Source organism: Macrotis lagotis, chromosome 1 (genome assembly GCF_037893015.1).
Source record: "Macrotis lagotis isolate mMagLag1 chromosome 1, bilby.v1.9.chrom.fasta, whole genome shotgun sequence".
Classification (NCBI taxonomy): Eukaryota; Metazoa; Chordata; class Mammalia; order Peramelemorphia; family Peramelidae; genus Macrotis; species Macrotis lagotis.
The window spans coordinates 862,710,699-862,730,321 of NC_133658.1; the positions used below are offsets into that span (position 1 = coordinate 862,710,699).

Here is a 19,623-nt window from a genome sequence, read left to right on the forward strand (position 1 = left end):
GATGGGAAGGGATAAATAAAATACAAATTAGAATCTAGTAAATGCATAAATACTGACCAAAATCTTGTAAAGTAGACATTTAATAAATATTAGCTTTAATTAAACTGAACTGCATTTAATAAATGCTATCATATACTATATTTTGAATAAAACTCCATTAAGAAGTTTACATATTGTGTGCAACCTAAACCGTTTTTCTCTATTTGGGAGTGAGGTTAAGCAGAAAAGGATTCAAGCTGTTTAGCTAATTTGTTTTATTTGGAGGAAAGGTTCAAAATTGTTTAGGGCAAAACTGAACATTGAGAAAAAAATACAAAAATAGGACAGGATCTAGAATCAGAAATGTGCAGCCTTTTAGAGGAAGCATCTTAAAGCTAATGTAATTTAATAACTTTAATTTACCAGATCAGGAAATTGTAACCCAGAAAGGTGAAATGGCCTGCCCCAAAGGTTGTTTTAGGTTAATCAGATCACATATTAATGCCAAGAGTGGAAAATAATAGGGAACAGAAAATACACTTAGAATAATGAGGAAGGGGTTCGCTAAGTGGCGCAGTGGGTGAAGCACCAGCCCTAGAGTCAGGAGTACCTGGGTTCAAATCCAGTCTTCTCAGACACTTAGTAATTACCAAGCTGTGTGGCCTTGGGCAAGCCACTTAGCCCTGTTTGCCTTTGCCAAAACAAACAAACAACCCCCCCCCCAAAAAAAAAATAATGAGGAAGAATAAGTAACACCTATTCTCTTTGTACAACAGTCTGAATTTCCTATAGTAAAGCTATGTAATGAGACTTGGAAAAAAGAAGGTACAGAAGAATGAGAAGGGACCTCAAACAAGACACCGTTGGGTGATAAAAGCATGAAAAAAAAATGGTAGGGGGGAACTCCCTAGCATTTCAGGAAAAATTTGAGAGAAACTGTTGTGAACCTGGGGAAGCACTTTGTTCAAGCTGTATCTTGGATTGAGCCAGAAGAAGTTCTAAGGATGAGCAGCCTTCACATAAAACATCATCCTTGAGAAAATGGAGACTAAGATGAGTTTTCCTTCAGATTCATGGTTTGGGGAAAATACAAAATAAAACAATGAAGAGTAGAAATCACAAGGGGAAAAACTGATAACATAAAAAGTAAAAATCTCTCACATCAATCAAATCAATATAACTAGAAAAAATAGAAAGATGGTGTTTATCTCTGGGTTTTAAAATTATGAAATCAAGAGATCCTCCAACTCAGTGATGGTGCAGTACTGGATATTATACCCAAGTACATTAAAGAGAGAAGGAAAGATGCAATTATCACAAAAACATCCATAGTCATATTGGAAACAAAGTAGGTGTCCACTGACTAGGGGATGACTAAGTAAGCTTTAATATATATGAACACAATGAAACAATAAGTCATAATATTTGAGTGGTAGAAAGTACCTTAATAGTCATCTAATCTAACACTCAGTGTGGTGGCGATGAAATTGGGAGTGAGAAGCTCTGAGTTTGAATCCTGCATCAGACACTTAAAAGTTTTGCGGTCCTAAGCAATTCTTCAAGCTCTCTATGCATCAGTTTTCTTATCTATAAAACAAAGTGTTTGGATTTAATAGGCTCTAAGTTTCCTTCTAGTTCTAAATTTAGGAATCTATGATTCTCACCATTATATCCCTGACAAGTGATAATCTAGCATAGTCTCTGTTTGAAGGCCTACAATGAAGGGAGCCCATGACATTTCTGGACAGCTGTAAGAAGTGTGCCCTCAACAACAGCAAGTCTAAATTTTTTCATGGGATGTCTCCCTTATTGTGAATAAAAAACTCTGAGATAACAGGGAAGACATTTATGAACTGATACAGTGAAGTAACAATGACCACAATAGGAAAATAATAGTAAAACACATCAGAATTCAGATCAGGACTTCTGGCCAAGATGGCGGAGAGAAGACAGGCACAATTCTAAAGTCTCCTGACCTTTCCCCATCTATCAAATGAAATAAACCTCTTAACAGAAATCTGATTCACAAAACCCAGAAAGAAAAGCCAGGAGAAAGAACATGTACGTCAGGATTTGTCTCCCCCAGCAGCACTGGATGAATTCAGGAGGGTGAGTCTGGGCTCAGAGGGTGGATCAGCCCCGGATCAGCCAGATTAGCAGCTGAATTGGAGCCAAGAGTCTGAGGGATCTAGAGATGGACCTGCTGGATCAGTGGTGGGGCTAGAAGGCAGGCACTCGAGTCAACTAGGGACTAGAGGCACTGGTGTTGGTTCGGGCCCTCTGGAGCTTGAGGATAGGGCTGGGGGGGAGAGTTCTGGTGCAGGATAGCTGCAGACACCATCCCTGGGCTCCTCTGTTCTGAGGAACTCAGAGTCCATGCCTCCATTACAGCTGAGACCTCTTCCCGGAACAAACAAATGCAGACTACTTCTGCCTCAGGCTCAGGTGTGTGACCAGAAGAATCAGCCAAACTGACAAATAACCTCAGGCCAGGGTAAAGAGCACCATTGATTGAAGGCAAAAGAATTCAACAGCTCCAACTCCTACCTTAAAGCAAAGGGAAAAGGCCTCAATCAAGGTCACAGACACTCCAGAGAAAGCAACCAGCACCTCCTACTGGCCAGACAGAGAAATTGCACTCAGTGAATAAAGCCTTTAGTGATCCGAAGCCCCTGTGAACCAGCCCCTCCCCAACTCAAGGTCTTAGTAAAATGAAGAAGGGCCAGCGGAAAGGTGGATCCACAGAAAAATTCTTGAAAGGGAAAGACCCTAACTCAGAAAGACCTAGAACCTCTGAGGAGAATACGATCTGGTCTTCAGCACAGAAAGACTTCCTTGAAAAAATAAGGAAGGAGCTTAAAAATCAACTGGAAAATTTGGGAGAGACAATTAATACCTTGCAACAAGAAAACAAATCCTTAGAAAGTAAAATTGGACAAATTCAAAAGAATAAATCTCTCAGATCCTCAATTAGCCAAATATGAAATGAGAATAAAACTCTCAGATCATCAATTGGACAATTACAAAATGAGAATAAATCTCTCACATCATCAATTGGACAAATACAAAATGAGAATAATTCTCTCAGATCCTCAATTGGGCAAATGCAAAAAGAAAATAATTCTCTCAAAACCTCAATTGGTCAAATGGAAATCTCTTTCAAAAGTAGAATTGACCAATTGGAAAAGGAGTTGCAAAGGGTTAATGAAGAAAACTCCTCCCCCAAAAAAAGAATGGAGTCTGCAGAAACTAATCACTCCATGAGACAGCAAGAGCCAGTTAAACAAAATCAAAAACTAGAAGAAAATGTGAAATACTTCATCAACAAAACCACTGACTGTGAGAATAGATCAAGGAGGGGCAACTTAGAATTATAGGACTTCCTAAAAACACTGAAGAGAAAAAAAGCCTGGACTTAATATTACAGGATCTAGTGATGGAAAACTGCCCTGATATCATGGAATCAAAGGGCAAAGTAGTTATTGAAATACATCGATCCCCTCCAGAAAAAGTACAACCATCGGGAACAATTTTGGGCTGTCTGCAAAGGAGAGTGCCATCTGTATCCAGATAAGGAGCTGTGGAGTTTGAACAAAGTTCAAGGGCTATTCCCTTTAATTTAGGGGAAAAAAACCCCATATCTTATTGTCTGACCTTGTTACCTCTTAGACTTCCCCCTCTTCTTTAAGGATATGATTTCTCTCTCATCACATCCAATTTGGATCAAGATACAACATGGAAACAAAGTAAATACTGACAGAGTGCTTTCTGTGGGGGGATGGGGGGAGGGAAGTAAGATTGGGGGGAAAATTGTAAAACTCAAAATAATAAATTAAAAAAAAAGAATTCAGATCAATACAAATGAAACATCTTGATATCTTGATTCCATAGGATTGGTATACCACCCATTTCTTGGCCAAGAGGTAGCAGCCTAGAAGTGTGAACCTGGGAACGCTTTCAAGATGGTCAATGTATTCTTTGTTACCAGATAGTGCTTGCTCTACATGTATGAGTGAGTGGGTATTACAGGGAAGTGAATTTATTTTTGGTAAGGCAAAGGGGAATACTATTCTCTTCAAAACTGAGTGTAAATGGCTATAAGTTAAAAAATTATAGAAAACGCAAACTTCAGCCTATTTTCAGCCTATTTCTTTGAACTTGAAATAATTTTTCAATCCATGCTTCAAATGACTCCTTGCATAGCATTTATATTCTACCCCTCCATCCCCACTGCAAATTGAAGTTAAAAAGAAAAACAAAACACAAGAAAAATGACTAGTGAGGCAAAACAAATTCCCATCACAATCATGTCAATGTATAGAGTAGCCTATATATCGAGTTCAATGCTCTGTCAGGAGAGGATTAACATTCATAGGTACTTTAGAATCATGATAGGTCATTACAATATTCAGAGATGTTAAGTCTCACTGTTTTTCCTTTTACAATGTTTTTTGTGACTATACAAACTGTTTACCTAGTTCTGCTAACTTTGCTCTGAATCAGTTCATAAATAGCTTCCAAAGCTTTCCTGAAACCATGGCTTTCAATCAGATGTCAAAATTGTATTTTGTAATTCTTTGCCATCACAATAAGAGTAGTTATTAAATATTTTTGTACCTAAAAGTTTTCTCTTTTTCTGATCTCTTTTGACCTAGTAATTATTATTATCTAATTTTACTTCCCAACACTCTCTGGTTGTTATAAATTACTACTAAAGGGGAGAAACAATAAATGAAATTATGTTTTCAGTTAAACTTCTTAGAGTAATTTTGATGTGCTCAAGCAAATCTTAGTTTAAATATTTAGGAGTTTATGAAGCAAATAAATACAGTTCAGATAATTTCTTGGAAACACCACACAAAAAAGTTAGCTTTAAATTATCTGAGTCATATTGCTGGCTACAATTCTCAAATTATATGCATAAATAAAGTAATGCCTGCCCTCTAGTGTTCCAACAAATGATTATGCCAATTTGCCAAGACCAGATTGATGTCCTGGGTATGCTGATTCTTTTAGCAGTCCTTTTCCTTTCAGGATACCAACTCCCCTAAGCTCTCAAGAGTCTTCTATGGACATTAAATTATGTTAGTCACCCAGGGGAGGAATTCTAGGTCTTTTTATTTCTTTGCATAGTTTCCAAAATTAATTATTCTTTCAAGTTGAGGTAAAAGCTATTCATGATCTATATAAAACCAATCCCCTAAAGAAGAGTCCTAAAGACCTCCATTTTACCTAAAAAAATCTCATCATAGTCTCCGGCATCTCAGTTTCTTTTGGTTGTAATTGACAGAACATGAATTTATATCTCTCCTTTTTGCAGGAGAGATGTGAAAGCTAGTAAGTTCATACAATTAATAGCAAGAATGTAAAAACCTAAGCTACAGAACTAGTCAATAACTTTAGTAAAACGATCAAGGAAGAAAAGCTAATTCTTTCTAGTTCCAAAAGATTTCCAAGTCAAAGGAGGATCTTATCAACAACAGAGTTTCAGCATCCTAGGATCCATTCTACTATCTGGAAATAAAAACCAGGAAAATTCAGAGAAAAGTGACCCTTCTTTACATTCACAATCACTCAATCACATATCTATAATCAGTAGAATTTAAGTGAGAACAACCAGACCACAGCATAATCAATCCAACTCATTGAGCTCCAAAAAACATGAAGGGTCTGCTCCATGCAAGGACCTCTCTGGGATACAAAGATAAAAAAGAAAGACAGTTTATGCCCTTCAGAATCTTCTATTAAACTGTAGACAGAGAATGAGAAACAAAATGGGAAGGTTCAGATCATTCTATGCTTATGTCTGCTTTTGAAAGTCCCTTGGGCTGCCTCTCCCATCCTGATGGGAGGCTGGAGCTGCCCTTTGCTGACAGCTCAGGACTTTCTAGGTAATTTTTTTTTCTTTCCCTGACTTCCATTTACCTCCCTCTCATCTTTTCACCTTCCTCTGATGTATCCTCTTTTCCTGTTTGACTGTAAGTCAAACACTTAGCACTTAGCAGCACAATCCTGGCACATAGAAATTGCTTAACAAATGTTGTTTTGAGTTGAACTGAATTACTGTCTAATCCAAATAAATCCAGAGGAATTTAAAATTCCTTGTACCTAAGGTATACAACATCTGGTTTCTGAGATTTGTTCCAGATTAGTTCTCATTTCACCTTTCCAGCTATGGTATCACAATGAATATGAAAAACTTCAATTTCAAATTAGTAACAAGGATGACAGCTGATTGCAAATTGCAGGAGGGACTTACCAAATGTACCTTCCATGCCACCACTAACCAGCTTTGATAGGAGGGGACAAGAGGTACTGCTGTAGTTCCTAAAACAAACAAAAAAAAAGGATTATACTAAATATTCTCAGAATCTAAGAACTACTGCCTTTTATATTTAAATAAAGGGAATTTAGTCACTTAAAAAATGAAACTACATCAAACCACAATCCTTATTTACTGACAAGGGTTGTTGCTTAAAATGTGAATGTAATTCCTTCCATAAGTCCTGGTCTGTATTCAAGAAGATCCAAAAATCTTGGTGCAGTGTTAAACCTCAGTAGTTTTAATAATGTAAAACTAAGACTTCTGAGATGCTCTATATAGAGTTTATACATAGTACATATGCAGAGTCTATTTCCAACATAAAAGTTGTCATGCTTTATGCAATTGTATCCAATTTTTGTTCATATTTATTTGCCTTCACATAATTTCCATTGGATTGTAATTATTTTTAAGGCAAAATCCATATTATTACCCCTGTGTTGCATATGGGATTTTGTCTTTCAATGGATAGACTACAAGTAAAGAATTAGTAAATTCCAAATATACTGTTGTATTTAAACTTAGTTTGAAGAATAAAAGTTCATTTACAAAAACTCCATGAGTTTTGTGTTAAAAAAAAAAAGTCCCTCACTGCATCCAGGGCCATCTCGTCATTTTGATCTATATCTTCCCCCTCAGATGGGTCCAGGAGAGAATGAGGCTGGTGACTTTGCACAGTCCCGCCTCATTTAAATCCAATAGACTTGCAAGTCATGCCATCTCCTTCCTTAATCATTGGTCCTCTGCCAGAATGAAGACTAAACACTACAATAAATTATACAGTTTAATTATCATTATTCCTTTTTACAGCTAAGGAAAGAGGAACCCAGAGGTGAAGGGACTTCTCCAGGATCATTTAACCCAAGTCTTTCTATATGATCCCTAACAAGTAATACTTCAGCTTTTGCTCAAAAACTTCCAAAGAAGGGGAACCTGATAGTAGGACCCCAGGACTCATGGGATTTTCTTTCTTTAGGTTTTCTTTCTTCTCATTTCCTAAACGACCTCTTTCACAATCAGTCTCAATAGATGGCCACCATCTATTCTACTAGAGAAAATAGAAGTCATGTGCTATGAAAGTTTTTGGATGCATAACTCAAGAGTTTGTATCAATACAATACCTTGTACCAATATTGAACATATACAGTGAGCTAAATCAATAATTAAACAGGATGAAAGTACATTAGACTGCCTTCAGGAAAGTGATTATTTCTAAAAGATGATGATGATGTTGATAACAATCACAATATTTCAAAGACTCATCTTTTTAACATCTTCATTCTTATAGTGACATTGTATAAATCTAAGTCATGGAATACTATAAAATCCATAAAGGGACAGAGAACTGAAACTGAGAATTACTCAAAGGGCAATGGAAGAGGTATACACACACAGTACAAGTCAACATGCTGCAAAATATTTAAAAAGAAGTATTATAAAGCATGTCATCAGAGACATGTATGACCAGAAGAAAAGACAGTCAAGTCAAATGGCCACAACATGGAAAAACTGATACACTATTATGAGCATGAAGTCAAGAAAATTCAAGGATGATCCCTAGGACAATGGAATGGACCCCTTGATCTCCCAGAACATCACCTGTTTCCCTTCCACTTTCAGACAGATCTTATTAAGTAAAGGTGCGACAAAAATAAAAATGGGGTGAGGAAAAAAAACCATAAATTCTTGTTAAATGAAAAAGTTACTTATGTAATTAGAGCTTCTAATCAAGACTGGATGTTGTCCTCAAAGAGGATCAAAATGACATTATTAAATTAGAGTTGAGTTACAGTGTGTCCAAGTGTGGCTAATCAAATCAATACCAGGTTGAAATGCTTTACCACAGGTTAGATCCAAATAGTCTATTGTGAACATTTGCAGTAGATTCTCTAAATTTGCATTTTTTTTGAGTTACTTCAATTTTGCTTGCTCAGAGAACACAGCACCTTCTTTAATGTAGGCAAGCCATACTGGGCAGTTTAGTTTGAGAAAGGACTTCAGCTCCTGGTATCTTATTCTGGCAGATAATCTTAAGAATCCTAAAATGATTCAAATGGGAGCGATTCAGTTTCTGGCATGGCTCTGGTACACTTTCCAAATTTCACAGGCATACACATCAATGAGGTCAGCAAAATGGCTCTGTAAACCTTCAGTTTGGTGGTCATTCTAATACCTTTTCTCTCCCACGATTTCATTCAGTCTCCAAAACACTGAACTAGCTCTGGTAATGTGTCTAATTCATTATCAATGTGAGGAATCCCTGGAAAGTATACTGTCAAGATTAATGATCTTATCCACAGTATTCAAAACTTCCCCATTTACTGTAACTAATGGTTCTACATCTGAATGGTGTGGTACTAACTAGTGGTTTTCTTCATGTTAATTGTTAGGCCAAAATTAGCACAAGCCACAGAAAACTGACCAATACTTTGTTGCATCTCAGTTTCAGAAACTGCATTAAGTGCACAATCATCTGCAAACAAAAAAAAATCACATACCAACACTCCCTCCCCTTAAATATTGGCTTGAAGCCTTATCAAGGACCATGTCTTCATCACTAATCAATATGGCTCCATCAGCACTGAGGTGAGATGCACCATGTCTTTGGCCAACAGCTAAACTTGAAAAAATGAATGAGTCATCAAAGGTAGGCAAACTATTCAAAGTGGTATGATTTTATGATGAGGAATTAACAAATGCCTTTGAATATAATAATGCCAAATCTAGAAAACAATGATTATAGCAAAAAGACATATTTCATATTTTTAAATTAAAAATAAGATTTACATAAGGGCATTGGGAAGAGTGAGATCATATCAGATCAGAGGACTGGAGTTTGAATTCTACTACTGACACATCCTAACTATATATCCTACCTAGAGCAAGTCACAAAATTTCTGAACCTCAATTTCCACAGCAGAAAAATCAAGAACTGGCCTAGTAAGCCTTCTGAACTCCTTTCAACTCTAAATCCATAAATATGGGGGAGGAGGGGCAGCTAGGTGGCACAGTGGATAAAGCACCGGCCCTGGAGTCAGGAGTACCTGGGATCAAATCCGGTCTCAGACACTTAATAATTACCTAGCTGTGTGGCCTTGGGCAAGCCACTTAACCCCGTTTGCCTTGCTAAAACCTAAAAAATAAAAAATAAAAAAAATAAGAAAAATGGGGGAGGAAAAAACCCGATAAATTCTTGTTAAATGCAAAAGTGACCTATGTAATTAGAGCTTCTAATCAAGACCTTCAGGGTCAAACCTGAGGTTTTTACTACCTGTGTGACAAAGTCTTTTGTTCCTCTGGTCCTTGTTTCCTCATCTGTAAAATTAAGGGGTTGAACTAGATGCTATTTATAATGCTCACCGCTCTCAATTCATCACATGTAGCTACAACTCTGATTTCACAGATGAAGAAAACGGGCTCAAAAAATGATAAATGACTTTTACTTGAGTCCAAAGGAACTTTTAGAGGAAGAGAGGATTTAGGATCCACACCTCCTGACTTCCAAGTCCTATGTGATTCTGAACTAAGCTAAAATGACATTTTCTGATTCTACTGAATATGACTTAATGACATTTTTTCCCCCAAAGCATCCTAGGTAGCAACGTAAATAAATGCATTGATTCTGAAAGGTCACATACAGTCATTAGGCCTTATATACTCACAGTGTAGACCAAACTTGGATGCCAACTGCTTAGTGTAGAATTCAAGCAGAGAGAAATTTAAACATATTTTCACTAAATCAAGGCCACTAGTATATCATTTGATACCACCTTACTTAAAAAGGATACTCTACTTAATAGAATTACTACTTGAGGATTGGGGCTGTTCTGGTGCTTTGTAATCCAAGTACCTAGGTACAATATTTTACATAGAGTAAGCATTGATACTTATATTTATTGAATTTTATTAAAAATGTGATTAACCTTGACAAAAGAAAACAGATTATTGGGTAGAGATTTAGAGCAGAAGGATCTTTTGAAATTATCCAGTTCAGCTCCCCCATTTTATAAGATGCAATAATAAGGCCTAAACCCACATCCTCTTTCCATCAAAACAAAAAACAGAAACAATTCATTGCCAAATAAGCTTTTATGTTTTATTTAACATAAGAATTACTTATATATGCCTGAAAACAAACAGAAAACTGCCATGTATACATATGTGAAAATATAAGATTGAAGACATTATACAAGGTCAAAGAATTCATTATGTCATAATCCCCTTGAGGTTAAGGATTGTCTTTTGTCTCTTTTCATATCCTGAGTACTGGCATAGGGCCTGCCTGGCATGGTTGGTTCTCAATAAATGTTAATTGATCAAAAGATCCATCCAGGACAGTTTTAATCTTTGATAGAGGCATCAGGAGATAGAGAGGATGCCTTCTTTGAGGTTAATCTAAAACTTAATTTACTTTCCTTTAAAATACAATAGGGGGCACCCGCCTTGGAGTCAGGAAGACCTAAATTCAAATCCAACCTCAGGTAAAAATTACCAAATTCTATGTGATCTTGGGCAGGTCAATTAACCCCACTGTCTTGCAAAAACCAAAACAAAACAAAAAAAGGGTACAATATTTAGAAATCAGCATCCACAAATTTATCTAACTCCACTAAAATCAGCATTTTCAGGTCATACTACCTCTTAGGGTAATGAATGTATAAGTTTGCTGCAACCTGTCCTAGAAGCATAATTTCTTTCTATTTTTTTAAAACTTTTTTTTTTTAAACTTTAAGGTTGTTCTGGTACACTAGGAATGTCAGCACCAGCAAGAGAATAAGATGGGAAAGTGAGAGTTAAACTTCCAGCTGGGATCAGTTTTGAGAGGCTAAATCTTCACCCAATCCCGGTGAAATGCATAAAAGCCTTCCTTACTGCTCAATCATTGGTATTCCATCCCCCCTTCTCTCCAGACTTTGCCCTCTGTAATTCTAATACCACTTGATAATCTGACTTTAACTTTGGCCTTGCCTTCTGTTTGGTATTCCATGGGTTTAATGCTTAACTAATCCATACCTTCAGCTTGCTAGAGCAAAAAAAGAAGTCCTTAAGAAAGACATAGTGAACTCCTTTGTTTTCAAATCATCATAAAATCACCAAATTTTGAAATTATGAGGAGACTTAGAGGGCATCAATTCTCTGATTTAACAGAGGAGTAAACTGAAGCTTGGGTTAGGTTTATTAAACTCATTCAATTCTTAACCTTCATAAATCCAAATATATACTTTCCTCAGTCTTTTTCTTTTCAGCCTTGTAGCTATCTAATCACTCCAATCTCCCACTTAAATAGTCCTTTAACCAAATGCCCCACAAGTGGTCATCTAGTCTTTGTTTGCAGAATTCCATTAAAGAAGAAACTGACAGGGGCAGCTAGGTGGAGGAGCAGTGGATAGAGCACTGGCCCTAGAGTCAGGAGCACCTGAGTTCAAATCTGAATTTCGACACTTAATAATTACCTAGCTGTGCAACCTTGGGCAAGTCACTTAACCCCATTGCCTTATTTTTTAAAAAAAGAAATTGAGAATTGTAGAAACAAAACAGCCCATTCAATCTTTGGCTGGGTTAAAATAAAAAATAGTCAGGCCTGTGCCAATTAACTGGACTGGGGAGAGAGGGGACAAAAAATAATTCTAAGCTTCTAAGTTGCTTTCTAGAATGACTGGAACCAACTTATAGCTAGATTAAATTTACACTAGTGAAGAGGAGAAAAAACTGGCCAGAACCACATCAAAATGCAATTGGGAACTGTTTAACAAGTAAATAAAAAATACAATATGAGTCATGTTAATTTGTGGTTTTCAAAGTCAACATGCAGAAAAAGTACTTATATTACTTCATGAATGTACCTTTTTACTCAAAAGTCCTTCAACCTGTCATCTTTCTCATTCATATTTGCCAGGCTGATAGAAATAAAGTGGAACCTTAAAGTTACTTTAATGTGTATTTCTCTAATTATTAGTAATTTAGAGCCTTTTCTCATTTGGTTGTTGATATCTTCTATTTTTTTAATTTGAAAAATCCCAGTTCCTATCTTTTGACCTTTTATCTACTGGGAAGTGGCTCTTACATGATTTTAAAATTTGAACCAATTTCTTATACATTTTGGAAATAAGAAGTTTAGAGATACTTGCAAAGATTATTGTCCCAATATTTATCATCTTAATCTCCTGCAAGTTCTTTTCCTCCTTCCCTTCCTACAACCCTTCTCAGAGCTCACCTTTTGCCTACCTGGAACATCTGTGCTACTGACCTCCTTAAAATACATATCCAGAACTGGGATATTTAATAGCCAATTAATTTTTCTTACATAACCCTAATTGATTTTTCAGAAGTTCTATACTAAATCACAGCTCCCCCAATAATGTATTTATTCGTCTTGTTCTCCGATACGAAATTAAGTCTCAAAATTTAGTGATTTGGAACACTTTTTTCATAAAAGGGGCAATCTATATTTACTACTATTTTTAATTATGAAAAAAGAGTGGCTAAATAGCCAAACAGTATAATTATGAGATTCTATTCCCCCTTCAACATTGTACAGTTAGGGGGCAGCTAGGTGGCGCAGTGGATAAAGCACTGGCCCTGGAGTCAGGACTACCTGGGTTCAAATCCGAGCTCAGACACTTAATAATTACCTAGCTGTGTGGCCTTGGGCAAGCCACTTAACCCCATTTGCCTTGCAAAATCCTAAAAAAAAAAAAAAAAAAAAAAAAAAAACATTGTACAGTTAGATCAAAAATCTGTGTAAATTTTTTTGGACCTCCCTTTGTACGAGAGAAAAAGTCTGAATTTTTTCCTTTTTCTTTTATGGGATATTTAGAGTGCCTCCTTGTAAAATTAGGATTAAGTTCTCGGTCATAAACTCTGTGTATCATCTGTTGACCTTCAGGTGTGTTCTGTAGCTTCCATCCAACTCCCCCAAAATTGTCATTTAATTTCTTATGCCACTTCATGATATATTAAAACCACGGGAAAGTCACAATGGGGAAGGGATAATTACACAAGTATATAATGCAGGCATGTCAATGACAAAAAAAAATCTTCCAAGATATTTATGAAGTACTTTTTCTAGTAGCCAAGAATTGGGGAAAAAGGTAGATGCCCATCAGCTGGGAATAGTTAAAAAAAAACACAAATTGTGGTAAGTAAACATAAAAATTATCACTGTGATATTAGCATTGATGAAAAATGACAAATACAGAAATAGGAAAAGCTATGAACTGACACAAGTGAAATTAGCAGAACTAGGAAACAATATGCACTATGATGATAATAACAACCAGAAAGGAAAAAAAATAAAAATTTGATATTGTGAAATTATAATTAACAATCCTGGAACCAAAAAGTGATGTTTTTGATATCTACAATTCCCCGTTTTTTTTTACTGCAAAAGTTGGGGACACTACATATCAGACTACACACACACACACACACACACACACACACACACAGATATATATATATATATGAATACATAAATGAGTTTGGCTGAAATCTTTCCCTCCTTTTTGTTTCCAGTCATCCTGACTCATTCTGGTCACCAGACCCAGATGATGTTCGTGACTTAGCACAACATCCCCCACACTCAAATCCAAATCACACACTAGTCATGGCATCATATCCCTGATATCACAGCCTTCTTTGAAAATGAAAGACTAGGGGCAGCTAGGTGGCGTAGTGGATAAAGCACCGGCCTTGGAGTCAGGAGTACCTGGGTTCAAATCCGGTCTCAGACACTTAATAATTACCTAGCTGTGTGGCCTTGGGCAAGCCACTTAACCCTGTTTGCCTTGCAAAAACCTAAAAAAAAAAAGAAAGAGAGAAAGAAAGAAAGAAAGACTAGGGGGCAGCTAGGTGGCACAGTGGATAAAGCACCAGCCCTGGAATCAGGAGTACCTGAGGTCAAATGCAGCCTCAGACACTTAATAATAACCTAGCTGTGTGGCCCTGGGCAAGCCAACTTAATCCCATTTGCCTTGCAAAAACTTAAAAAAACAATTAAACAACAGAAAAAGAAAGACAAACATTATTATTATTATCTTCTATATAGGAGATGTCGCTCTGGGAGAGGGAGAGCTACAAGAGGAAGTGGAGATCTTTTTTCAAAGACACATCCACAAAAATTTATTTTTAAAAAATCTATTTGAGATTTCAACTTTGTCTCCACTCATTCATTCCTCAACCTATTACAATCAGGTTTTCCTCTCCAAAACATTGAATTGGACCCATTCTTCCAAAACTAATCATTTCTTTTATTAAATTACTAAATAAGGCCTGTATATTCTTCTTCTACACTGCTGCTGAGATTCCATCAAGTTCCCAGAATCTCTCAATATGTAATTCTTATTGTCTGATCTTGTTATCTCTTATATTTTATGTTTCTTCCTTAAGGATATGATTTCTCTCTCATTACACTCAATTTGGATCAATGTATAACATGGAAACAATGTACAGATGGACAAACTGCCTTCTGTGGGGGTGGGGGGGGGAAGTAAGATTAAGGGGAAAAATTGTGAAACTCAAAATAAATAAAATCTTTAAAGAAAAAAGGAACAAAAACAAACAAAAACAAAGAAAATAATATGTTAAAAACCAGTTTAGGCCAAATGGAAAAAGCAAAAGAAAAGGCGAGAAGAATGCCTTAAAAAAAGCAGAACTGAACAGCTGGAAAAGGAGATAAAAAGAGCTCTCTGAAGAAAATAATTTCTTCAAATGCAGAATGGAACTAAAGGAAGCTGATGACTTTCCAAGAAATCAGGAAGAAATAAAACTTCCAAAAAAAACAAAAATTAGAAGAAAATGTGAAATATCTCACTGGAAAAACAACCAACCTCGAAAACAGATCCAGAAGAAATAATTTAAAAATTATTGGGCTACCTGAAAGCCAAGACCAGGAGAAGAGCCTAGACTTCATTTTTCAAGAAATAATACATTAAAATTTCCCTGAGATCCTAGAAGCAGAGGGTAAAATAGAAATCGAGAGAATTCACTGACCACCTACTGAAAGAGATCCCAAAAGAAAAGCTTCCAGGAATATTATAGCCAAATTCCAAAACTCCCAAATCAAAGAGAAAATTCTAAAAGCTGCCAGAAACAAGCAATTCAACTACCAAGGCTCCATAGTCAGGATTACACAGTATCTGGCAGCATCTACATTAAAGGTTCATAGCAATTGGAATATGATATTCCAGAAGGCAAAAGATTTTGGTTTACAACTAAGAATCAACTACCCAGCAAAACTGCACATCCTCTTTCAGGGGAAAAGATGGACTTTCAATGAAACAGGGGGACTTTCAAACTTTCCTATTCAAACAACCAGAGCTGAACAGCAAGCTTGATCTCCAAGTACAGGGCTCCGGTGAACCATAGAGGGAGTGGAAAAGAAGGATTATGAGGAACTTAATGATATTGAACTGTTTGTATTCCTGCATGGGAAGAAGATATTGATAACTCATATGAACTTTCTCATTCATAAGATCTGTTAGAAGGAGCATATATAGACAGAACATAGGAAGGAGAGGAATATAATGCATAGTAAAAAGATGGAGTCAATGGGTGATAAAGGAAAGTACTGGGAAGAAGGAAAAGGAGATGAAGAAGCTAAGAAATTTCACATAAGAGTCAAGAAAAAGCTTTTTCAAAGGGGGTAGGGCAAGGGGGAATGAGTGGGCCTTCATTCTCATCAGCAATGACTCAGAGAGGAATTAACATACACACTTAATAGGGTGAGGAAATCTATTTTACCCTATAGAAAAATGAGAAGAAAGGAATGGGATAAGGGGGAATGGGGGGAGAGAAAGGAGGAATAGGTGATAGAAGAGAGGGAAGATCGAGGGAGAGGGTACTCAGATGCATCACACTCTTGGGCAGGGCCAGGATGAATAGAATAAATGAGAGTGGGGAGAAATAGAGTGGAGGTACAGCTAGTAATAGCAACTGTGGGGAAAATGTTGAAGCAACTTCTCTGGTGGACTTATGATAAAGAAAGCAACTCACCCCAGAGACAGAGCCATTGGAATCTGAACACAGACTGAAGTACAATTTATTTTCCTCTCTATTCTTGAGGTTTCTCATCTTCTTGGTGTGTGTGTGTGTGTGTGTGTGTGTGTGTTATGTTTACTCTTATAAACATTCAATTTACATCGATGTATAGAATGGAAACAACGTAAAGATTATCAGACAGGGGGTGGCTAGGTGGCGCAGTGGATAGAGCACCAGCCCTGGAGTCAGGAGTACCTGAGTTCAAATTTGACCTCAGACATTCAATGATTACCTAGCTGTGTGGCCTTGGGCAAGTCACTTAACCTCATTTGCCTTGCAAAAACCTAAAAAAAAAAAGACTATCAGACAGCCTGAGAGGGGGAAGGCAGGGGTGGAAAAATTGAAGAATTCAGAGCCTTGCAAAAAATGATGGACACATATTACTATTGTATATAATTGGAAAACAAATAAAATGTTAAAAAAAATGCATTATGCCTTCCCAGTTCCCCTTCAAAATGTTACATTTCTGGTCATTTTTGTCAATATACAAAAATATGAGGTAAAATCTCAAGAGTAGTTTTAATTTGTATTTCTCCTATTATTAGTTATTAAGAACATTTCTTCATGTGGCTGTGAATACATTGAAGTTTGGTCAAGTCCTGGTGTAAATATTGTTTGATCATTATTCTATTAGGAAATGACTATTAATGAGAAACCTAACAATTGTTGCTTTATTCACATTATGTAAATTCAACTTTCCAGAAAGATTTTGAAAGAAATCTGCATTCCAAAAAAACCCTAATTGTTGGTGAATTTTACCCTGTGGGACCATGCTCTTTCTTTCTGCTCCTGGCCCTCAGGCTGATACTCCCAGTCCTCCCAGACTCCACCAAAACAAAACCCTCTCTAAGGAAAACAGAAAAATGGATAAGGCAAGAGACTTATATCTCTCATCAAAGCTTTCCTTCTTTCTTCTCTGCTTCCCTTCCATGTCCTTTAGGCAAATTTGCATTATGTTCAAATCATACTACATAGAAATCTGTAGAATGATCCACTTTTGTAAATCAAGAACTGTCTGACTATAAATTATTTATATATTTTGGATACCAAATCTTTATATAAAAGAAGTTTGATACAAAGATTTTCCCATTTAACCATTTCCCTTCTTAACCCTAGATTCAGCAATATTATCTGTGCAGAAGCTTTTCAGTTTCAAGTAATCAGTTATATCTTTTCTAATTGCCCCTTATCTCCTTTGGCTCAGAAACCTCTTACCCACTGTTTTGAGAGGTAGAAGATCTGTTTCTCTTCTAATTTTTTTAATAGTATGATCTTTTATATTATGGTCACATATTTAATGTATTGTGTGATGTGAAATGTTGGTCTAAGTCTAATAATTTCTGTCCGACTGCTTTCCCATTTTCCCAACAGTTTTTCTCAAGTAAGGAGTTTTTCCTTAAGTAACTCATGTTTTCCACTTTATCAAATACCCAGGCCCAGGTTATTGAGTTCCATTGTTTATTAATATCCCTTGTCTAATCTGTTCCATTAACCGCTTTGTTCTTTAACCAATAATAAATAGTTCTGATGCCTGTCATCTGCTTTATAAATCCGTATGAAGTCTGAAGTGCTATTCCCCCTTCATCCTTCTTTTAAATATTTCTGATGATGTCCTAGATCTTGACCCTGTGCAATGGCATATTTGGATCAGTTTGTTTTTGGGTTTTTTTTTTTTAGGTTTTTGCAAGGCAAATGGGGTTAAGTGGCTTGCCCAAGGCCACACAGCTAGGTAATTATTAAGTGTCTGAGACCGGATTTGAACCCAGGTACTCCTGACTCCAGAGCCAGTGCTTTATCCACTACACCACCTAGCCACCCCTGGATCAGTTTTGAGTGGAATATTTCCAGTAACACCCTCACAGGGTTAATATTCCTAGAGAAGTACTCTCAGGGGTAAGAAATATTAAGAAAAACAAATTATTATTATTATTATTATTAGGCTATTTCCAAAAGAGAAGCTCATTAGCCACCTGCTTTATGCATAATAAGACTATTTTTGGAAACTGGGAGGACAGTGTAACCACAGACATTACTTCATTAAGATAGTGATGAAGGTCCCAAGTTACCTCATCATCTGGTGGGAAAAATATTATGAAAACATTTCATTCTTTTCTCTGTGTCTGTTGCTGGGGGTAGATTTTCAACGAATAAGATTATGCCTCCAGAGACTCATCCAATGGGTTAAAGAAGCAAGTGGTTAGGGATGGGGACCTATGATAGGACCTATAAAAACTTGTTTGACTGTCCTTTGGGTGCAGCTCCTTGATCTTCACTACTTATATGAAACTTGAAGTGTGCCCTTCTCTCAAGAAAAGCAAATAAAACTTTCTTTTGCTCAGACCAGTCCCTGAAAATTTTGTGTAGTGTATTTTTATCACAGTTTCTTCATCAGTAAAATGAAGATAATAATAGCATCTATATCCCAGAGTTGTTATGAACATCAGAGACAATATTTATAAAACACTCTGAAAACCTGAAAGCACAAAGAAATGCAAGTTATTGTTATCATTACAATTATACACAGTACCTTCTTGATTGTAAGATCAGTGACCTTCCCACCTCTCTACAGCGTACTTGGACTTGCTCATTTTCCAGCATATTTTCTTCTTGGGATTTTTTAAATGCTGAGGATCCTAAACTTTAGTAAGACATGGGAATAATGGTGGAAAGTAAGAGTGAAAGCATATGTTGTTGCTCTATTGTTTCAATCATAACTGATTCTTCCTGACCCCCTTTGGGGTTTTCTTGGTAGAGATAATGGTATGGTTTACCATTTCCTTCTCCAGTTCATTTTACAGAGGAGTAAACTGAGGCAAAGAGGGTTGTTATTTGCCCAGATTACAAAGCAATAAGTGTCTGAGGTCAGAATTCAGGAAGTTGAATCTTATGGATTCCAGGTACTCTATCAACAATGCCATCCAATTGCCCCCAAAATCATTATATATAATAAGTCCTAATTAATAGTCATCTCTTCACATAAGAGAAACTGACACTGTCATCTTGATTGGCAACAAACATATCAATGTACTGTACTGTAACATAGATCACTTTATTTATGGCAGCCTATATTCTGAAAATGATGTCATCCATTTTCTAAAGGAAGAATCCAACTATCTGGAAAAAATTATTAACTTTTAAATCACAGAGCAGAAGAAATAAAGAATCATACTGAAAGTGTCAGATATACACTTTGATAATCAATGAGTCAGTCTTTTTACAAAGCACTTTTTAGAGGAATGCAACATTTAATAAATTTGTTTCAAGACAATATGCAAAAGCAGTGA

General features: G+C 36.4%; 1 protein-coding gene across 2 annotated transcripts in view; it reads right to left on the bottom strand.

The window, feature by feature from the left end:
* The window catches only part of PHACTR4 (phosphatase and actin regulator 4), a 154,385-nt gene that overhangs the window by 111,378 nt on the left and 23,384 nt on the right, over positions 1-19,623 (bottom strand). Inside the window, exon 2 of one of the 2 annotated variants that reach the window (XM_074217931.1) lies at positions 6,239-6,306. The exons of the other annotated variant lie outside the window; for it this stretch is intronic. Coding sequence (XP_074074032.1) covers positions 6,239-6,254 — 16 coding nt within the window. The 5' untranslated portion in view covers positions 6,255-6,306. The remainder of the gene's footprint in view (positions 1-6,238; positions 6,307-19,623) is intronic. 2 annotated transcript variants of the gene reach the window in all.